We start from the raw sequence: 18,858 nt of genomic DNA, 5'->3' as shown, positions 1-18,858 counted from the left end.
GATGTAACGGTTCGCTAAGCAAAGTTAAACCTTAAATAAGCCTTATTTTAACAATAGTTAACCCTTAGTGAATCACAAGTTAGTCGTTATGTATGTGTTATTTCTCATTTCTTAACCATTAACTAATACCGTTAGTAAATGGTTAGTGTGTGATGATGTAACTACTCGCTAAACAAAATTAAGCATTAGTTAACCCTTAGTGAATCACGAGTCAGTCATTATGTATTTCTGTGAATTTTTTAAGTACTGTTAATTAATCATTCGTCTATGGTGATTTAACCTTCTGATAAGCATTAGTAAGCCATCATTAAAATGTTTGATAACCCACCTTTATTTATGAAAAAACATTATCTCTTTGTTGTCTCCTACCACCTAACCATTAACAAGTTCTATTAGGCATGTATGGTAACGGTTTGTAAACTCTTGCTTTAGCATCAGTGAAGTCTTATTTAACCCTTTTGTAATGGTTAGTGTGTGATGACTGGTAGCATGGCAAACAGTAGGCCTAGGCCTAAGTTGAGGCTCATGTGACTGCCCCTCATGGATGTTTCTGGACATTAACAAATGACTTGTTAAGCGTTGCTTATGCATTATCAAGGAATTACGAACCATTACTTAAGTATATCTGGGGAACTGATCTAAAGTGAAAACCTGTTATGGCTTTACAACACATTAACGAATGACTTGATAAGCATTGCTTATGCATTACCAAGAAGTTTCAACGCAATAATAACACATATCTGGGGAACTTTTTAAGTGAAAACCTATCCATACTTTCCAAAACATTAACAAATGACTTGATAAGCATTGCTTGTGCACTATCAAGGATGTATAACCCATTACTTAAGTATATCTGGGGAACTGATCTAAAGTGAAAACCTTTCCATGCTTTCCATAACGTTAACAAAAAGCATTGCTTATGCATTACCAAGAAGTCACAACTCATTACTAACGCATATCTGGGGAACTTTTTAAGTGAAAATCTCATCATGTTTTCCAAAACATTAACAAATGACTTGATAAGCATTGCTTATGCATTATCAATGATTTATAACCAGTTACTTAAGTATATCTGGAGAACTTATCTAAAGTGAAAACCTGTTATGGCTTTACAACACATTAACGAATGACTTGACAAGCATTGCTTATGTATTACCAAGAAGTTTCAACGCATTACTAGCGCATATCTGGGGAACTTTTTGAGTGAAAACATTTCCATGCTGAAAACACTTCCATTGCTTATGCATTATCAAGGATTTATAACCCATCACTTAGGTATATCTGGGGAACTGTTCTAAAGTGAAAACCTTTCCATGCTTTCCGAAACGTTAACAAATGACTTGATAAGCATTGTGTAAGCATTATCAAGAAGTTTCAACGCAATAATAACTCATATCTGGGGAAATTTTTCTGTGAAAATCTTTCCATGCTTTCCAAAACATTAACAAATGACTTGATAAACATTGCTTATGCATTATCAAGGAGTTAAGGTAAGCGTACCCATTAAGCCCACCAAAATCTAAATTTCTTTATTTTTCAATCATCTTCACATAATTTTTTTGTGAAATATTTTGTGAAATAGTAAGATTTACCTCTCTTCTCAATGTTTGTCACTGAGTTGATGGATATTTCAAAGTACAATATGATGATTTTTTACGAGAAAAGTGAAAAGTCTGAATGGGCTTAAATGGTACCATTGGTACCATTTAAGCCCACTTGTGTTCCAAATAAGCTCATATAGTTATTTCTCTATCAAAATACCTGGTGAGGTGTGTGAATTGAGTTTAAACCGTGGAGCCTACATGGCATAAATGGTTTCAGACCAAAAATGTAAGATTTGCTCAAAAAAATAGTGCATAAAACCTAATTAAATATTACGGCATCTTTTACTTCATATACTTCATAAAATTCTTCATCCAAACAGAGAAATGTATTTTTTCTTATTGATTATTGTTAGTTCATTACATTACGCCTTTTAAACCAAGAATTTGGGATTGTACAGCACTTTTTATGTCCCTCAAAGGCATTTTTCATAAGCATGCATGCAAACTTGCATGCATTTCAATGGGGTGTACCATTTAAGCCCATCTTGTACCCATTAAGCCCGCCTATACAAAAAGCTATTTTATGGAAATAATCAACTCCACAAAACATTTCATGATGCATTTCTTTAAAGACCAATGCCAAACAAACTGGAATATGCTTAGAATTCATACCTAACCACCTTAAGTCTTACGGTAGAGTAAGATAAAGATGGTGTGTGGTTGTATCAAGAAAATATCGGCGTGTGCTCGCTCATAAAACACATCTTTCCATTTGAAGGGAAATGCTATAATTTAGTAAAACACTGCATGTATATATATAAAAATCATTACATTTACCTCTTAGTTCACTAAATATGAAAGTATTTTCAAAACATTTGACTTAAACTAGCTGATATTCTATGATTTCTGACATGTCCCAAAACAGCAAAGTTTTGAGGCAACTTCTTGTCAGTAGTCCTGAGACTGGATTCACTTGGACGGGAATAACTCGACGATAAAAAATGTGATTTGTTTGCAATAAAAAACATTTTGTCAGGTACTAAACCCTTTAATTGGACAGGGTGATGAACAACAAAATTCACCTTTTCGCTTTCTTTAAATTGACCTCAAAGTTGAAAGTGGGCTTAAAGGGTACATGGGCTTAATGGGTACGCTTACCTTACAACTCATTACTTAAGTATATCTGGGGAACTGATCTAAAGTGAAAACCTTTCCATGCTTTACAAAACGTTAACAAATTATTTGTTAGGCATTGCTTATGCATTAACAAGAAGTTACAACTCACTACTTGCGCATATCTGTGGAACTTTTAAAGTGAAAACCTTTCCATGCTTTCCAAAACGTTAACAAATGACTTGTTAAGCATTGCTTATGCATTATCAAGGAGTTACAACTCATTACTTAAGTATATCTGGGGAACTGATCTAAAGTGAAAACCTTTCCATGCTTTACAAATCGTTAACAAATGATTTGTTAGGCATTGCTTATGCATTAACAAGAAGTTACAACTCACTACTTGCGCATATCTGGGGAACTTTTAAGGTGAAAACCTTTCCATGCTTTCCAAAACGTTAACAAAAGACTTGATAAGCATTGCTTATGATGAAATAACACATACATAACGACTTACTCGTGATTCACTAAGGGTTAATTAATATTAAAAAATAAGGCTTAACTAAGGTTTAACTTTGCTTAGCGAACCGTTACATCAGCACACACTAACCATTTACTAATGGTAGTAGATAATAGTTAAGAGCTGAGGAATAAGACATACATAACAACTAACTCGTTATTTACTAAGGGTTAACTATTGTTAAAATAAGGCTTATTTAAGGCTTAACTTTGCTTAGCGAACCGTTATATCAGCACACACTAACCATTTACTAATGGTAGTAGATAATAGTTAGGAAATGAGAAATAATGCTTACATAATGATTAACTCGTGATTCACTAAGGGTTAACTAATGGTAAAATAAGGCTTAACTAATCCTTAAGTAATGCCTAAAAAGGGGTACTTATTATAAAGTGTTACCGAATTGCCTTTTAACTCAGCCACATACAATAAAGTGCCCAAACCGAATGCATGCCACCATTCCGTTTAAAACCGGCTTATTCCTCACCTACAGACACTTAAAGAAATTAATTGTTTCCTCACTTCAGCATGTTATCCAACTCCATTTAAGTCCAGCGATAATAGCTCCAAAAATGAAGAAGTTCTAGCTCACAAGTCTGCAGGTGGAACATCTCGCGAATCGGGTGGAGTGCGTGCAGGGGCAGTGGCAGTACCTCATCCGAGCCTGGGGGCAAAGTATTGACGAAGGCCCCCCTACTCAACATGTGTAATGTCACTAGGACCCAATTATGTACCCCCTCTGTGCCTGTGCCTGGGACAACTGACCCTCCTAGTCCCTTCCTGTGTGTGTTGCACTTGGAATTCGTCAATGCACGTTGCAAACCTGTTAGACATTATTTTTTTTTATATATCATTGGCTGGTGCAGGGGCCCTAGGGGGGGCCTGGACCAATCCTACAGGGGCCCAGGCCCACCCTGGCCCCTGTCTAAAAACGCCCATGGCTGAAGAAAAAACAAACAACCATGAAAAACTGCGAGGCATGGACTGAAAGAACTGGTGGTGTTCCAGCCATTGAACAAAGTCATAAACTTGTAAGCCTATTTTCTTGGTCTTACCAAGTGCCTTTACCCGCGAACTGTCAACAGGGTACCAGCTATTTGTTTGGTCTCCTGAAGTTCAGGGACATTCAAGATGCATTCCACAGAGGAACATCACAACAAGCCCATTGTGGAGCAGTGATGGACATGTGTACATGTTTGTTTATGTGGCAAAGAGAGAGTGGTGGTGTGGGGAGAAGCTAAAACATTATGAAGAACAATACCCACTCAGAGCTACAGAGATAAAGTATCTAGCATGCATGGTTTAAAAAACAAAATAGAAAACAGCACCACTTAACAAATGTATGACGTTCCTTATGTCTAACTGTTATAGCAAAACTTTTTACAGGTTTTACAGCAACACTTAACGTCTGAATGGGAATCTGGTTTTGACTTCTGGTTTCATATTCATTTAAAAAACATGACTTAGATGGGAATTTGCTGTGACACGTGGGCCACAGACAGCCCAGTGTCCATGGAAAGCCCAGGCGACACTGACTGCAGTGGACAACACAAATAAGCATTAGGTGAATATCTAAAAGAAAATGTAATAAAAATAATTAAACTGAAGGTCGATACATTCATGTTTCAGTCAGCCAAAAATGACTGGAGAGAATACACAGTACTCCCCTTTGGTCCTTGTTTTACTTCCTCGAAAGTATATTTCTGAATCTGTAAGGTCCATAGCAATGCTATAGCTCTGATCCCCACAAGTCCAGACAGAGAAAAGATCTCGAGTGCCTGTGCGCTGTTCGGCCGCCTGGAATCCCTTTCTCCATGAAGGTAAATTGGAGGCCAAAAGCTCTCCAGACAACAATCTGGTTTTGTTGTTATACCTTGATCACAATCCATGCAAGTGCTGCAAATGGTCGCTTTCATTCTCTTTTCCCACCCCGTCTTTTTTTGTCTGTTTTGTGTTCTTTTGCATTTGAAAGTGTGTCCTTCACAAGACAATCCCAATATCTCTACATCATCTCGCTAAGGCAGAGCCAGGCAGGCACCCCATGGGATCATCTGAACGCTGATGAAGGAAGAGTGCTTTTAAGCACCATGTCCTTCTTCGATGCACAGCCTTGCTCACACAGGGCAACATAAGGGGAGAGGGGGGGAAAAGGGAGGGGAAAAAAGGGAGGGGAAAAATATGACCTGCTGTCTTGCACATTGCAGCAGCAGCAGAGCAGTGTGTCTTTGATGGACTTCCACAACACTTGGCTAGAACCTTAGTGAAGCCATGGAGATCCTGCAAAAAACAAAGGCTGATCAGACCGGCCTGACCTCTCCAGGTTTTTGTAGTTTTCCTGATATAAGTCAGATAGGGCTTGTAACGGAAAAATATGGGCTGAGGAAAGCTATGCCCCAAAATAACCCTGAGCAATAGCACTTTTGGCAAAAGATGCATAAAGAAGAAGAGTGGAGGGTTGGAAATCCAAGAAGTTCTCAAACTCAGCTCAGCCAGATGCTGTCTGCACCAGATCTCTCCCTTTTTTCCTTTCAGTTGAAAATGAGAGCTGCTGAAAGGGGCTCAGCACTGTCAACTCAGGGGAGCTCGTAGTTTAAATCCCAACAGACAACCAACAAACTTAAACATGCTAGTATTAACAAACACTGTAAATCTCACTTCCAAGATATTATTTCGGGGATGATATTAAACAACCACTATAGCAGGGAGGAGTAGCAATCATCACTCGCTCTTGGGCCCCTCACAACACACACAGCAGGGGCCAAAAATAGCCTTAGATATGACACAGGCCATTTCAACACACGCTGGGCAAATATTTATCATTTTAACAGTCGCGAGCAGTGAAGTGTGGTGTAAGTTTGTGTCGCGGCGTGCTGCTGTCCAGATGTCAGATGCTTTTGGCTACGTCATTTCTCAGCTTCAGTCAGCATGTTTTGACACTGCTGCAGTGAAAACATGGCATAGCTACAGGGTTGCCAGATGAGACTGATGATTTCCAGCCCAAAAAATGCTCAAAACCCACCTGGAAACACTAAATCTCGCCCAATTTGAACTAAATTCTATTGATTTCTATGGCCATCAACCTGCAGAAAAACACGACCAAATGCCTTTTTACCTGTTTTTACCCGCAGACGACCATCCTAAGCAGCCCAATTGGGCAGGAAACTGCCCAATCTGGCAACACTAGCGGTGAAAACATGGCATAGCTAGAGGCCAGCATCATCATCATATTGTAGGGCTGAGTAGTCCTCCATGAGCAGAGCTGCTCTACTGAGCAACACGCACCATTTCCACAGCATAATGTAGGCTATCTATTTATACAACCTTTTGTTACATATTCTCAGTCATCCGTTGCTCAATATTTCTTGATGAGGAGACAGTTTCCAACCTGTGACAGTTATGGGTGTGTAGGAGTTTAAGACATTAAGGTGTAGGTGTGGTTTCTTTTACCTGCTGAGTTCTGTTTATATACTTTATATATGTGACTTGAAGTTGCAGGGAGGCTTTCAAGAATGAACTTCAATATATACAGGGTTTTGCATGACCGTCATGACAAATCAAACAAGTCTACATTTCTTAACACGGTACTGTATGTCTTTATAAACGTAGGGCTACATATCACAGTGGAAAAAACTCAAATATTGATATGAGGAAAATGTTGAGAAATGAGAATCCAAGAAAGAATGGTTGTTTGGCATGTTATGTCCGCTTTAATGGTAACAGTCGAGGTCATGAAGACAGGCATTCCGGACACTCAGTAGGTTTTATAAGAAATGTATTATAATTTATAAATATGAATAGGTACAATACAGATCACAAAAATAAATGGCTATCTGCTTGTATTAACCAGTGTGAAAGAGCATTGGTGCTACAACAAAAACCCATGAATGCAAAATTACCCTGGCCCACTTTTTAACACCCTCCAACAGTCTATGAAGTCATATGAAGTAGGAGAAGAGAGTGGAAATAACATGGAAAAGCACTTCGCTAACAGGACCATCCTCCTAAGAGGTTCACACAGGCCTGCTGCTGCTAAGAACTACAAGTCTCCCAGCTAGAGAGATGTTGTCCTCCACGTGGGACACTTTTATACTTTTGAAATGCAAATCAACTGTAAACAGGATGGCTGTGTAGACCCAGTGTGATTGTAAACCGTGGTGGTTTATACAGTATATTAACATTCAAAAAGTTCTCCTTCCCTTTGGTGCTTTTTTCTCTCCCCTCAAAAATCAAACAGCGCTTTCCAAAGCAAAAAACCCCCACAGAATCAGCAGAATCAGCCTGCCACACCAAAAGGTCAGGTCTACATGGACGTGTCATCTTACTCATAAACAAACCGGTGCGCCACCAAACTAAATCCCCATACTTGGTAATGTTTGAACAATGGCCCGTCTCCCTACCTCTCCTGAAACTCTGGACTTCATATCACCCGCACCAAGGCAAGGAAAGGGACCCAGAGGCAGCCAAAACAAAGCCGTTACTTTCACTCGTAAACACAAGCGGTTGAGAAGTGGGCGCATCTTTTCCATGCACACACTCAGTTTACACTAAGGGAGACTGAGGTCCCGAACGTCATTAAAGTATATAAAGACTGCATGAGCAGGGCGCTGGGAACCAGCAGGGCCCTTTTTTTGTAAGGTCCGCGAGCCAATGTGCGTGAAGGCTCCCTAAACTACATCTGAGCAGCATGCCTTGGAGGAAGGACTCTTTGAACCATTGACATAGACACAATGTTCGCAAGAAAAAAAGCAGCAATTCCGAAACCTTTTTGACAAAGCGCGGTGCGAAAAAAGGATTATCAGGTGGATACCACCACTGTTAAAGACTGGCGTATTTGACCTGTGTGAAGCTGGCCCCCCTCCGACCCAAAATGCTGAAATAACACTGCAGATTGTTTGTGCTACGTTTGTGCTGGATTGTGCTGTAAAAAAATCATTAGTGCTATTAAGGATTTTGATTAATTTAAATACTAAAATACTCATAATACACATTTTCAATGGGCAGCCCCCCCTCCACGTCCAAATTTTTCCAAAGTGGTCTCAATCGAAGGGAATTTGTTTGTGCTCATTTGTGCTGTAAAAATTAACGCTCTTCAATCACTTGTTTTGTCGTTGTAATAAATTAACAAGTCATTGAAGCGTTAATTTTCACAGCACAAATGAGCACAAACAAATTCCCTTCAATTGAGACTACTTTGGAAAAATTTGGATGGGGGGGCTACCCATTGAAAATGCATTAGTATTATGAGTATTTGAGAATTTAAATTACTCAAAATCCTTAATAGCACAAACGAAAAAGTGTACAGCACAATCCAGCACAAACGTACCACAAACAATCTGCAGTATTATTTCAGCATTTTGGGTTGGAGGGGGGGCCAGCTTCACACAGGTGCAAATTTGTTGAAATAATGGGTCAAGAAAGGTGTTGGTGAATCTACTGTTTCTCCGCTTACATTGTCCGAGAAGAATGCTCCCTCTAACCACGGCAAGTTCTAATATGCGTTTTGAAGAGGCGGCCATTATTTTTGACATTCAAATTGTTGTATTGACATTCTTAAAATTACCTTTACTGGTGTTTAACCTGCAAGTTTCCCTTTAAAGTAGAGCAAGTGGAGGGTGATGAGAGAAGAGGAGAGGAGGGCAGGAAAGAGGGGCCAATACTCCTTGTTGCCCATTTCCATAATTACATGTTTTGGACCACTTGGATCAAACAATAGTGGACTTTCAGCACCTGAAATCGCTTTCTTCATGCCATTCAACCCCTTGTGATGAAAGGATATTACCACTTGAGCGCAACTGTGCAGACTTAACTGTTCCATCACTCTTGGTGCTGTGTGCCATCCTGCACATCTGTCTTTCTCCTTTTGTCTCCTTTCATTCTCCACTGTAGTTCGTTTTCTTGACACCACTCCTTTTTATGATCTTTTCTATGGTTTCCGTTACGCCTTTCAGTTGCCAAAGTGCTGAGGACCGAACATGGTGGTGTGCGTATGTTTTTGAGATTTTTTTTTGGTCTGACAGATGTGGACATAATTTAACATTCAGCTGTGTGACAGCTGTGGAGGGGTGTGAGCGGGAGCATCAGCAAGGAGCATCAGCAGGAGCATCAGCAGCCAGAGCAAGGCATCATGGGAACCATCAGACTCCTACAGTCTTGATTCAAGGACTTTGGCTCCCATGATGTCACTGTAGAATGACACTCTCCCTGAGCAAAGTCAGGCCACTCGAGTGAAGATCTTCATGCAGTCATCACAACAGAGTGTGAAACAAGCATTACTTCATAATCAGGGTGCTACACTAGTGTTTTACTCGTCTGGTTATCACCAGACCTAATCACAAGAGAGATAGTTCTGGAGACCTGCCTACTGTAAATCCTGTAGGGGGGCGTGTGCTTTACAAATGATGACGGCTGTTAATTGGACTTTACAAATGTGAATCATTTGGCATGAACAGCCATAGCCAATCATGTCAGTTGTATCTATTCAAACAAACTGCAATCATTGCCTTTTCACCCCTCACCGTTCTCTGATTGAAGGCACCGATCTTGTCCGTTTTCTAGGTAAAGTTTCCATGCTGCCTTTTAGATCAGAATGATTGTGCAAAGCAGCATGGGCTTTCCGAGGCTAGTGTTTTACTATAATTCCATTCATTGCAATTGTTGGTGATGCAATGCTTTACAGTATCAATAGTGTCTGTTAGTGCCCTTTGACCCTGCTAGTATGGTGTCTTTAGTGGGTACTGGTTTTTGTTTTGGTACTCCCTTGTAAATTAGAAGTAGTCTATGTTTAACTACTGCTAACTGGAGCTCTGTGCATTCCACATCACCAACTTCAATCTTTTGCACAGCTACGCTTTGTTGTCTAGGATGCCGATGTCTAGGATATGTTCAAAGGATGAAGGGACAGTGACGAGTGTTCCTTAACGCAAAAACCATGACTGCTCAAGGGCTCATGTCATGCTAACCCGTCCAAGATGTAGTCATAACCTGGAACGAATCCTTCAAGGAAGGGATGTGATGTGAGCTTGGAAGAAAGCTCGAGTTGCATAAGATCTGCCCATGTCTGTGAATAGACCTCACAGATGGACACACACACACACACACACACACACACACACACACACACACACACACACACACACACACACACACACACACACACACACACACACACACACACACACACACACACACACACACACACTTTCCGAGGCTAGTGTTTTACTATAATTCCATTCATTGCAATTGTTGGTGATGCAATGCTTTACAGTATCAATAGTGAACTGTGATGGAGTGAAATTAAAGTTGAATGTCCTCACACTTGCTCCCATTTTGCATTCTTATTCTTTTCCCCAAGTGAACGTTTTCAAGCTTTGAAACGTTCACTTGGTTGAATGAATAAAAAAAGCATTACGGGAGCAAGTGTGCGGACATTCAACTTAATTTTCATAGTTGTCTGACGGTCTGACCCTTTTGTCCTACACCTGTGTCTTGGATGTGCGCACCACTACCTTACTTGACTGGCCTACTGTGATGGAATGACCATCACGAGGGTTGTGGGTGGGTTCTGACTGTCGCACCAACTAGCCTGGCTCTTTGGTGCAGCAGTCAGAGCTCCCGTTTAGTACCCCAGAAGGTCTGGGTTTGAGTCTCGGCAAGGCAACTCTACACCCCTTCACTACAGCTGCCTACTGTATCAATCCCTACACACATGCATGCTCATGCACATCTTTATCCAAAGCCCAGTGACCTCACTGCATAGGAAAATATGGCTTAACTGAGAAACTGGCTCAGCATGAAACTCTCCAAGCTCTTTTTTCGTTGGACGGGGGTCTCTCCAGCAGGATCCTTCTTGGATGAGCCTGCTTCTATGGGGCCGAGGTGCAAAATGACATCCAACACACAGCACACGATGCTGACCCAATGGGCTCTCCTCCCAGGGCCTTATCTTAAAAAGTGGGACACAGAGCCCAGGTGCAAGTTGAGAAAGGAGGGATTTTTGGGCGGTGGGATATGTGTCCACTTGGGCCAGTTCCCGTCCCCTGTTCACATCTTAGGTCACATCTGACTCCCTCATAAATATTGAAGCTCGAGCGCGAAATGGAAAACAAATGTGGATTAAAAAGTTGGTCGGGTGTGCTCGTGTTCACACTGGAAAGTTGGCAGAGAGGAAACGGAGAGCGATTCTCTCACCGTGGTGTCTGATTTCAACAGCGGAGCCTGGCAATGAGCTACACTTCATTCGGGACACTAGAACCATTTCAAAAACAGCATTTTGTCATCTGACTAAATAAACATTAAATTGCATGTAAATTCCAGCAGCAAACATAAAGTTGCATGTCTCCTTTTCTGTCAAGGTGGCATGCACTGTTCTGTTTCTTTTTATTTCCTAAAAATTCTATAGTATTTCAGGACCTTTGCTCCTGGCTCTCTTAAACAGCCTATAAAAGCCATCGAGTGCTCTAGTATCCTTTCTACGGCTGTTATTCTGCCTTTTGAGACCCAGGAGAGTCTGTGGGAAACTAAAAGCAGGATTAAAAATAAAATATAAAGAAAGCTTAGCTGGCCATATACTTTCTTTTTTGATAACTCAAGTGAGCATTAAGCCTGCTCCTTCTCTGCTCTCACTTTATGACATATAATACGGTGGGAGAAAAAAAGAAAAGCTGCTTTGGGTTGTGGCAAATCGTCATTGACCCCTTCAAAATGAAATCTTATTTAGTTATTAAAGTAATCCCTTGCCCAGTCTTATTTGTGTTTAATTTTCTTGGATTGCATAGTTTACTTTGTTCAGTTGGAATATCTTTTTGTCAGAGGTTGCAGTAGTCTGAGGAGTTGCAGGGATCTCAGTAGTTTGGGGCAAAATGAAGACAGTCAAAAGTAAGTCACTGCGACCGCTGAAGCCATTGTTCCACCACCTGTCCATGAAATAGGACATTTGTTTTCTCTATTCAGCCCGTATATCATATTTGTCAACACAATATGCTTATAAAGATATTTTCAATACTATTGACAACTCTTACAGAATGAATACTGAAAGTGTAAATAGTAGTACTATGGTATAGTTCTGTAGTAGTAGTAGTAGTAGTAGTATTAGCAAAGATTCTTTTAATTCTAACGTCTCTGGTATTAGTTGTAGTTATTGGAGTAGTAGCAGTAGTGGTAGTGTATAAAAATCAAGTGGACAACAACTCTCATCCAAAGTAGTGACCACTGATCTTGGTATTCCTGTCCGGAAAAAGGCTATTCCTGAAGCATGTCCTTGTTTTTGCTGTGCTCTTTTGTTATCATTGAGGCTCCCATTCACAGGAAGCACAAAGTGTGTCTCTGTATAGGCGAGGCCCAGTGGAGGCCCATAGGAGTCTTCAGTATGTGCAGCCTCGTATGTGCAGCCTCCAAGGCCCTGCAAACCCTCTGGCAGCTTCCCAACTGTGTCACGTTATGGGTGGGTTCTACAAACACACATATGTGTAAGCACTAACACATGTAGGCTACGTACGTACCACACATACAGATCATTCTCTTTCTTGCTCTCTTGCTCTCTCTCTCTCTCTCTCTCTCTCTCTCTCTCTCTCTCTCTCTCTCACACACACACACACACACACACACGCACGCACGCACGCACGCACGCACGCACGCACGCACGCACGCACGCACGCACGCACGCACGAACCCACGCACACACACACACACACACACACACACACACACACACACACACACACACACACACACACACACACACACACACACACACACACACACACACACACACCTTGCCAAGCATGGGAGAGTAACAGCCTTGACAGCCTTGATTTATGATAGCTAACATTCCCAGGAGTAGTCATTCCAGGATAACGCGCAGTGCTGATACTTCAGCAACACATGGATGCTTCCAAGACGGGACAGAAGACAAAAAAAACAAGGTACAACAACACAAGAGAAATGGAAAAAAGACTGCAAATAGCATGACTATTCAGATGGTGGAGGAAAACAGACTGGTGCATGCACATTGCACACCCGCCGCTCTTCATTCCAGGACAATATGCATGAGGCACCCTGGGAGTGGTGCTATGGCTGCCCGATGAAGCACGAAGGGGCACCACCAGCACCACCAAGGCCCTGCCCGATGAGGCTGTCCCATCCTGTCAATCCTACTGCCCACACCACACCATACCACCGGGACTAATCCACCATCATTGGCCTCTCCAGCAAACCCTCCCCACCAAAAACCACAGTAATCTACACGGTTCTTTACACACAGTACATGGAGGGGGGAATACCAGGAGAACCAAGACTATGGGCTTCATCACTCCAGCTGTGGGTAAGGCCTCCTCCTCCTTCTCCTGTTCTTCCTCCTGTTCCTGCCCCTCCCCTCCTCCTCCTCCTCCTCCTCCTCCTCGTTGTCCCTCTCCTCACCCTTTTTCCTTCTTTGTCCTCCACTCCCACCATCAATAACCATCAAGCATCATCACCAGCATCCTCTGGCCTTTCAGTAAGCTGTCTGTCACAGGGCATTACTGGAGGAATATGGATGTCTTCAGGGTCAGGTTAACATGTAAGTGAGACTTGGGACTGGATGCCGGCACAGTGTTTCTTGGGAAGGGGGGAAAGGACTGGAGGGTAGGGGATTGAGATGACAGTCTCTCCATCAAAGAGCTTTCTCAGAAATCCCTCTTGTCCCCAGAGAAATCTCTCCCCCTCACTGTCTGTTTTTCTGACAGACACTTGTAGCCTGCACACAGTCAGGATGAGAAGTGACTGACAGAGAAAAAAAAAAACAACCAAAATGTGGAGTATGTCATCGGGTCACGAAAAAAAGAAGTTATATAATGAAAAAATAAAGAAAGAAATAAAAGAATTAAAAATTCCCCTTCTGCCGTTCCTGACGTAGGCTTGAATGTTTTAATATGGAAGCAAGTGAAGCGTTTTCCCATTCCCCTCTCTCTTCTCAATCTGCTGTCGGGATCCTTGATGTCATTCCTTGAACAGGGCTCAAGACCAGGACCAGGACCAGAACCAAGACAGAGCAGAAAATCTGGGCCAGATGGGCGAGAGAGAGAGAGAGAGAGAGAGAGAGAGAGAGAGAGAGAGAGAGAGAGAGAGAGAGAGAGAGAGAGAGAGAGAGAGAGGGAGGGAGAGAGAGCAAGAGAGCGAGCGAGAGAATATGAATATGGATATGAATATGAATATGAATATGAATATGAATATGAATATGAATATGAATAAACACACACGCACCCACACAAGCACACACAGACACACACAGAGAGACATGGAGAAGGAGAGACAGAGGGGTGGATGGAGCGATGGAGGCTGGGAGACGGAGAGAGACAACACGCTTCAAGTCCCACAAACCCAGGCGCTGCCTGCCTCTACATCTTAAGCCAATCTCGCCTGACTCCCCGGCTGAGGCCAGGGGATACACTTTTGTCACACACAAAACTCATCACCTCCCGCGTGTTCAAACGGAGGAGATGTTAGTGCCAGCCACACACATCTGAGTTAACGCCTGCCCTGCACCACGTCTTTAGTGCCAGGGCTGTTGCACAAACGCTCACATGCCATGTTGTTTGTGTTCTGCAGTGTGTGCCGCCTGGTATTGGTTTTCACTGGTGTCTGTGTCGCTGTACTGTCTCCAAACACAATTGAAACGTGAGGAACCATAAGCACATCCCATCATGTCACCATAAAAGCAGAACATTTCACTAATGAGCGATTCTACGATTCCCCTACGCTTTTGGCAAAAGCAAAATGTCAATTATCAGTATTTTTTTTCAACTAAATGACCTAGATGTTTACATAGTGTATATATTTAAGTTTCCAAACAAACAAATTGCCAAGCTTAATCTTAAATCATTTGATAAATACTCTAATGAAAGCGAACATTTGCTTAATTATTTTGTCAACAGTGTTATGGACAAATACTATGTCATTTCAAACATATATAAAAATACTACAGAGTTGAAACAATATATGTTTGAAAGTGCTTATGTCCCTTAGCAGTAATGTTGTCTTTAATCTGTGCAACTGATATAGAAAATGTGATTGTTGAGCTTCATAAGTAGGATTTTATGATTCACTGTGATACAGACTGACACATTTTTCATCATAAATCCCTGTAACGTCTGATTTGAATATAGTCACCCTCCTTACACAAGACTTCCTTCTCCAGAGATAATCCCTCGTGTATGTTCATAGGATTTTTCCAACACATAAGGGATCAATAGCGCAAAAACACTTTCAAAACAGTCAACGGTGTTACTCAACGGTGTTATGGTCAACAGTGCAGGGGAACAAGTCGGCACTTTTTTAGGAGAAAAAACAGAGCAGACAAACCCATCTCCCTAGAACACAAATTATTTAGTTTGTTTGTCTGTCAATATGGATATAAATTGGCAAAAACATACTCCTCCTCAACTGTCATCAGTGTTGCCAGATTGGGCTGGTTCCCGCCCAATTGGGCTGCTTAGGATGGCCGGGTGCGGGTAAAAATGGCATCTATCAGAAAAACCTTCCCACTGCCATATAAATCAATAGAATTGGGCGGGTTTTTAGGGCGGATTTTGATCACTTTTTGGGCTGGAAATCATCAGCCTCATCTGGCAACCCTGACTGTCATACTTAATTGTAACACCATTGACGGTAACACCGTTGACATTTCAGCCATTTTTATGGTGTTGTGCTAACTGAGGACCTCAGAAGTTCCACCACAACACCTTAATCAATTCATGTATCTGTATGCTTTATCTGTGTTTTTCTACATGTGATTTCTAATTCAGATTCTTATGAATATGTTGATAACACCGTTGACAGGCAATTTTCCCGCTATGAGAACATGAAAAAGAATGGATTAAATTATGGAAGGATGGAGCTCAATATTTACCAAAAAGTCTTCCCGTATCCTGCCAAAGAGGTTATGACATCACGTGATGTTATTCGTATGGCCTAAGACCAAACCATTACTGATTTATGGAGGAGGTTTCAGACCGTGACACCGTTAACACAGTTTTCGTGGACAAACACAAAGTGGCAAATTTCATGTATAATGGAAAGGACAGTGGTCTTTCTGACAGTTTTGTCATATTGTGATGATTACTGTGAATCAACATTTGCAATCGTCTTTGGCAAAACAAGTTTCTTTACATGCTAATATGAAGACTGAATCTGACATTTGGAAAACAGGACGACATGAAAACGCCCAAAACCAGTATTAAATATTCATTCTTGCTGAGGGAAATAATGCTATGTCTACACTTTCTGTATTATATGAAAGATAAATGTTTTCTAATGTCCAAAACATCATTGGATGCAGTTAATAGTTAGTGGAATTGCCAAATAAAATCCACGGACTTAAAAGTGTAGGCGAATTAGAGAATCACTCTAATAATGTCAATCTGCTGTTATTTTTTGGTTTCGAACATCTGGCTCGAGGTCAGTCGAAATATCTGGGACAGCTGTGTCCTAATATGGCAGTTGGTCTTGAGACGGGAAGGTCGCTGATTTCACTGTTGTACCAGAAGGAAATGAAGAGCTTTGTTGTTGCAAAATGCATTTTACATTTTGGGAAATTGACATTTTTGTATTGGGCATTGCATTGAATTGCATTGCATTGCAAAATACATCTTATATACAGGCTTAAAAAGTATGTGCTCAAAATATTTGAATGGCAAGAATGTTCACATAGATGATAGGATGTCTGAAGAGTCAAACAAACAAATCATAAAATATGCACTGTGCTAGCTGTATTGAATTACAGTGAATGAAATAAGGACAGCACAGCATTGTCATCAGCTTCCCCCAGAGGTCCCCATACTTTACAATGACAAGGCCCCCCATATACCATTAGATACCACCCAAAACCCTTTGATATGGGCCATGTCACACTATTTTAATACTGTGTGTACCCCCTTTTACAACCCGATGGAGTTGGTGCATCTCAAAACCCACACAAAACACAACAGGAAACAAAATAAAATGTATAGGCCTACATCGTAGACCGTCAAGGACCAAATGATAACAACGTAGATCCACCATCAGCCATACGTATCATGCCCAAACAGCAGGCAGCACATGGACATAGAGATGGCGAGTAGTCTTGTAGACCACAGCTCTGGGATATATACGTAGATAATACAAGTAAAAAGGTTGATAGGGATGCAATAGATTCTTATAATGCCCCAGAGGTACCCGACCCACACTTTGAAAACCACTGGCTTACCTGCTATGCAGAGACCCAGGATGCTGAGAAGGACCAGGATGTAGAGCGACACGATGGCATACTTGATGGCAGACAGGGAGTTCAGGTGGCCACAGCAGCTGTCTCCTTTTCTTCTCTTCGAGGTGCAGGCTAGACACACACACACACACACACACACACACACACACACACACACACACACACACACACACACACACACACACACACACACACACACACACACACACACGCACACACACACACACACACACACACACACACACACACACACACACACACACACACACACACACACGAACACACACACACACACAAACATGAAAAATACATAAAGACACAAACACAGGGAGATGTGCGTGCGCTTACAGGCACAGACACAGAACGCAAGAGTTGTATAAATCATCTCAGTGCAGTCATTTAGAGCGCGGACATTCCTATTTGACCCTGCGGAGATCATGACTAAGAGTGGGCAGAACACATGCTGAGGTGTGTGTGTGTGTGAAATGTGTGCATATGATCACTTTACAACACTGCTTGCTGGTATTCCGTTTATCCCGGAGGACAGTCAGTGCTAGTTGGGCTTGTTTTGAGCATTTGTCTGAGTCATTTTCCCATGGGCCCCTGCGAGTGTGTCTAGAGTCATTCTGTCTCTTGCAGTATTAGTTTTACTGCTTTCAGGTGCAGAGCATCCCATTGCTGCAAAACACAGCAGTAAACAAGCATGACTAAAAGACACAGACATACGTAAGCAAAGGACAGTATTAAATGAATACCATCACAAAATGGACAGATATTTAAGAGTCACATACGGATATGCTTTAGTCTTACTGCAATTTAAGCGACCTGTGTTCGCAGGCACGTTTTTCCACAGTTACGTTTGCGAAGCAAAAGGCTTCAGCTAGAGACAGTACAAAGTAGTGGTGTGCAAGAAACAAGAAACATGGTGTGCATTTCATTATCCCTACTCCCCTCCTTGAGCTGTGCTTGTGGCCTCGCGCTTTGCTGTCACCCGCCTCCATGGAGAAAACAATAAAGTTTCCCCGCTGTCAACCTAGCCACAAGAATTTTTGGGGGACTTTTCCCCATTCAACATCCCGATTGCAAATACATTTTAAAAAACCCTTTGAATTGCGCTTTTGTGAGATATTGAATTAAACTTCTGTCGCCAATGACATCTTGTGACATCATCTCAAGGCCACAAGCACAAGGGAGGACGGGAGTTAGGATGATGTTGTGAAAAAAGATTGTGATACAATTTCCTTAGAATGAATGCAAATTGTTCATCCTATTTCAGGTGCTGATGTGATACGTACGCTACTGATGGAGTTCAGGGCTGCAAGTCATTCTCTTCAGACAAATTCCTTGTTATATTAGCTGTTACCAGAATGGCAATGGCCAAGTCGTAATGGATGACTAAAGACTGTGTAATACTACTACTATGGTAGTTACAGTAAGTCTTGACTAGT

The 18,858-nt window shown here is 41.6% G+C and overlaps 1 protein-coding gene across 1 annotated transcript in view; it reads right to left on the bottom strand.

The window, feature by feature from the left end:
• scara5 (scavenger receptor class A, member 5 (putative)) overlaps positions 1–18,858 on the bottom strand; it is a 97,648-nt gene that overhangs the window by 61,856 nt on the left and 16,934 nt on the right. Inside the window, exon 3 of the mRNA XM_063222754.1 lies at positions 17,393–17,521. Coding sequence (XP_063078824.1) covers positions 17,393–17,521 — 129 coding nt within the window. The remainder of the gene's footprint in view (positions 1–17,392; positions 17,522–18,858) is intronic.

The sequence above is a fragment of the Engraulis encrasicolus genome, chromosome 18, assembly GCF_034702125.1.
Source record: "Engraulis encrasicolus isolate BLACKSEA-1 chromosome 18, IST_EnEncr_1.0, whole genome shotgun sequence".
NCBI lineage: Eukaryota > Metazoa > Chordata > Actinopteri > Clupeiformes > Engraulidae > Engraulis > Engraulis encrasicolus.
Note: the sequence above shows the minus strand (reverse complement) of the source record. Positions and strands in the feature narration are given on the sequence as shown.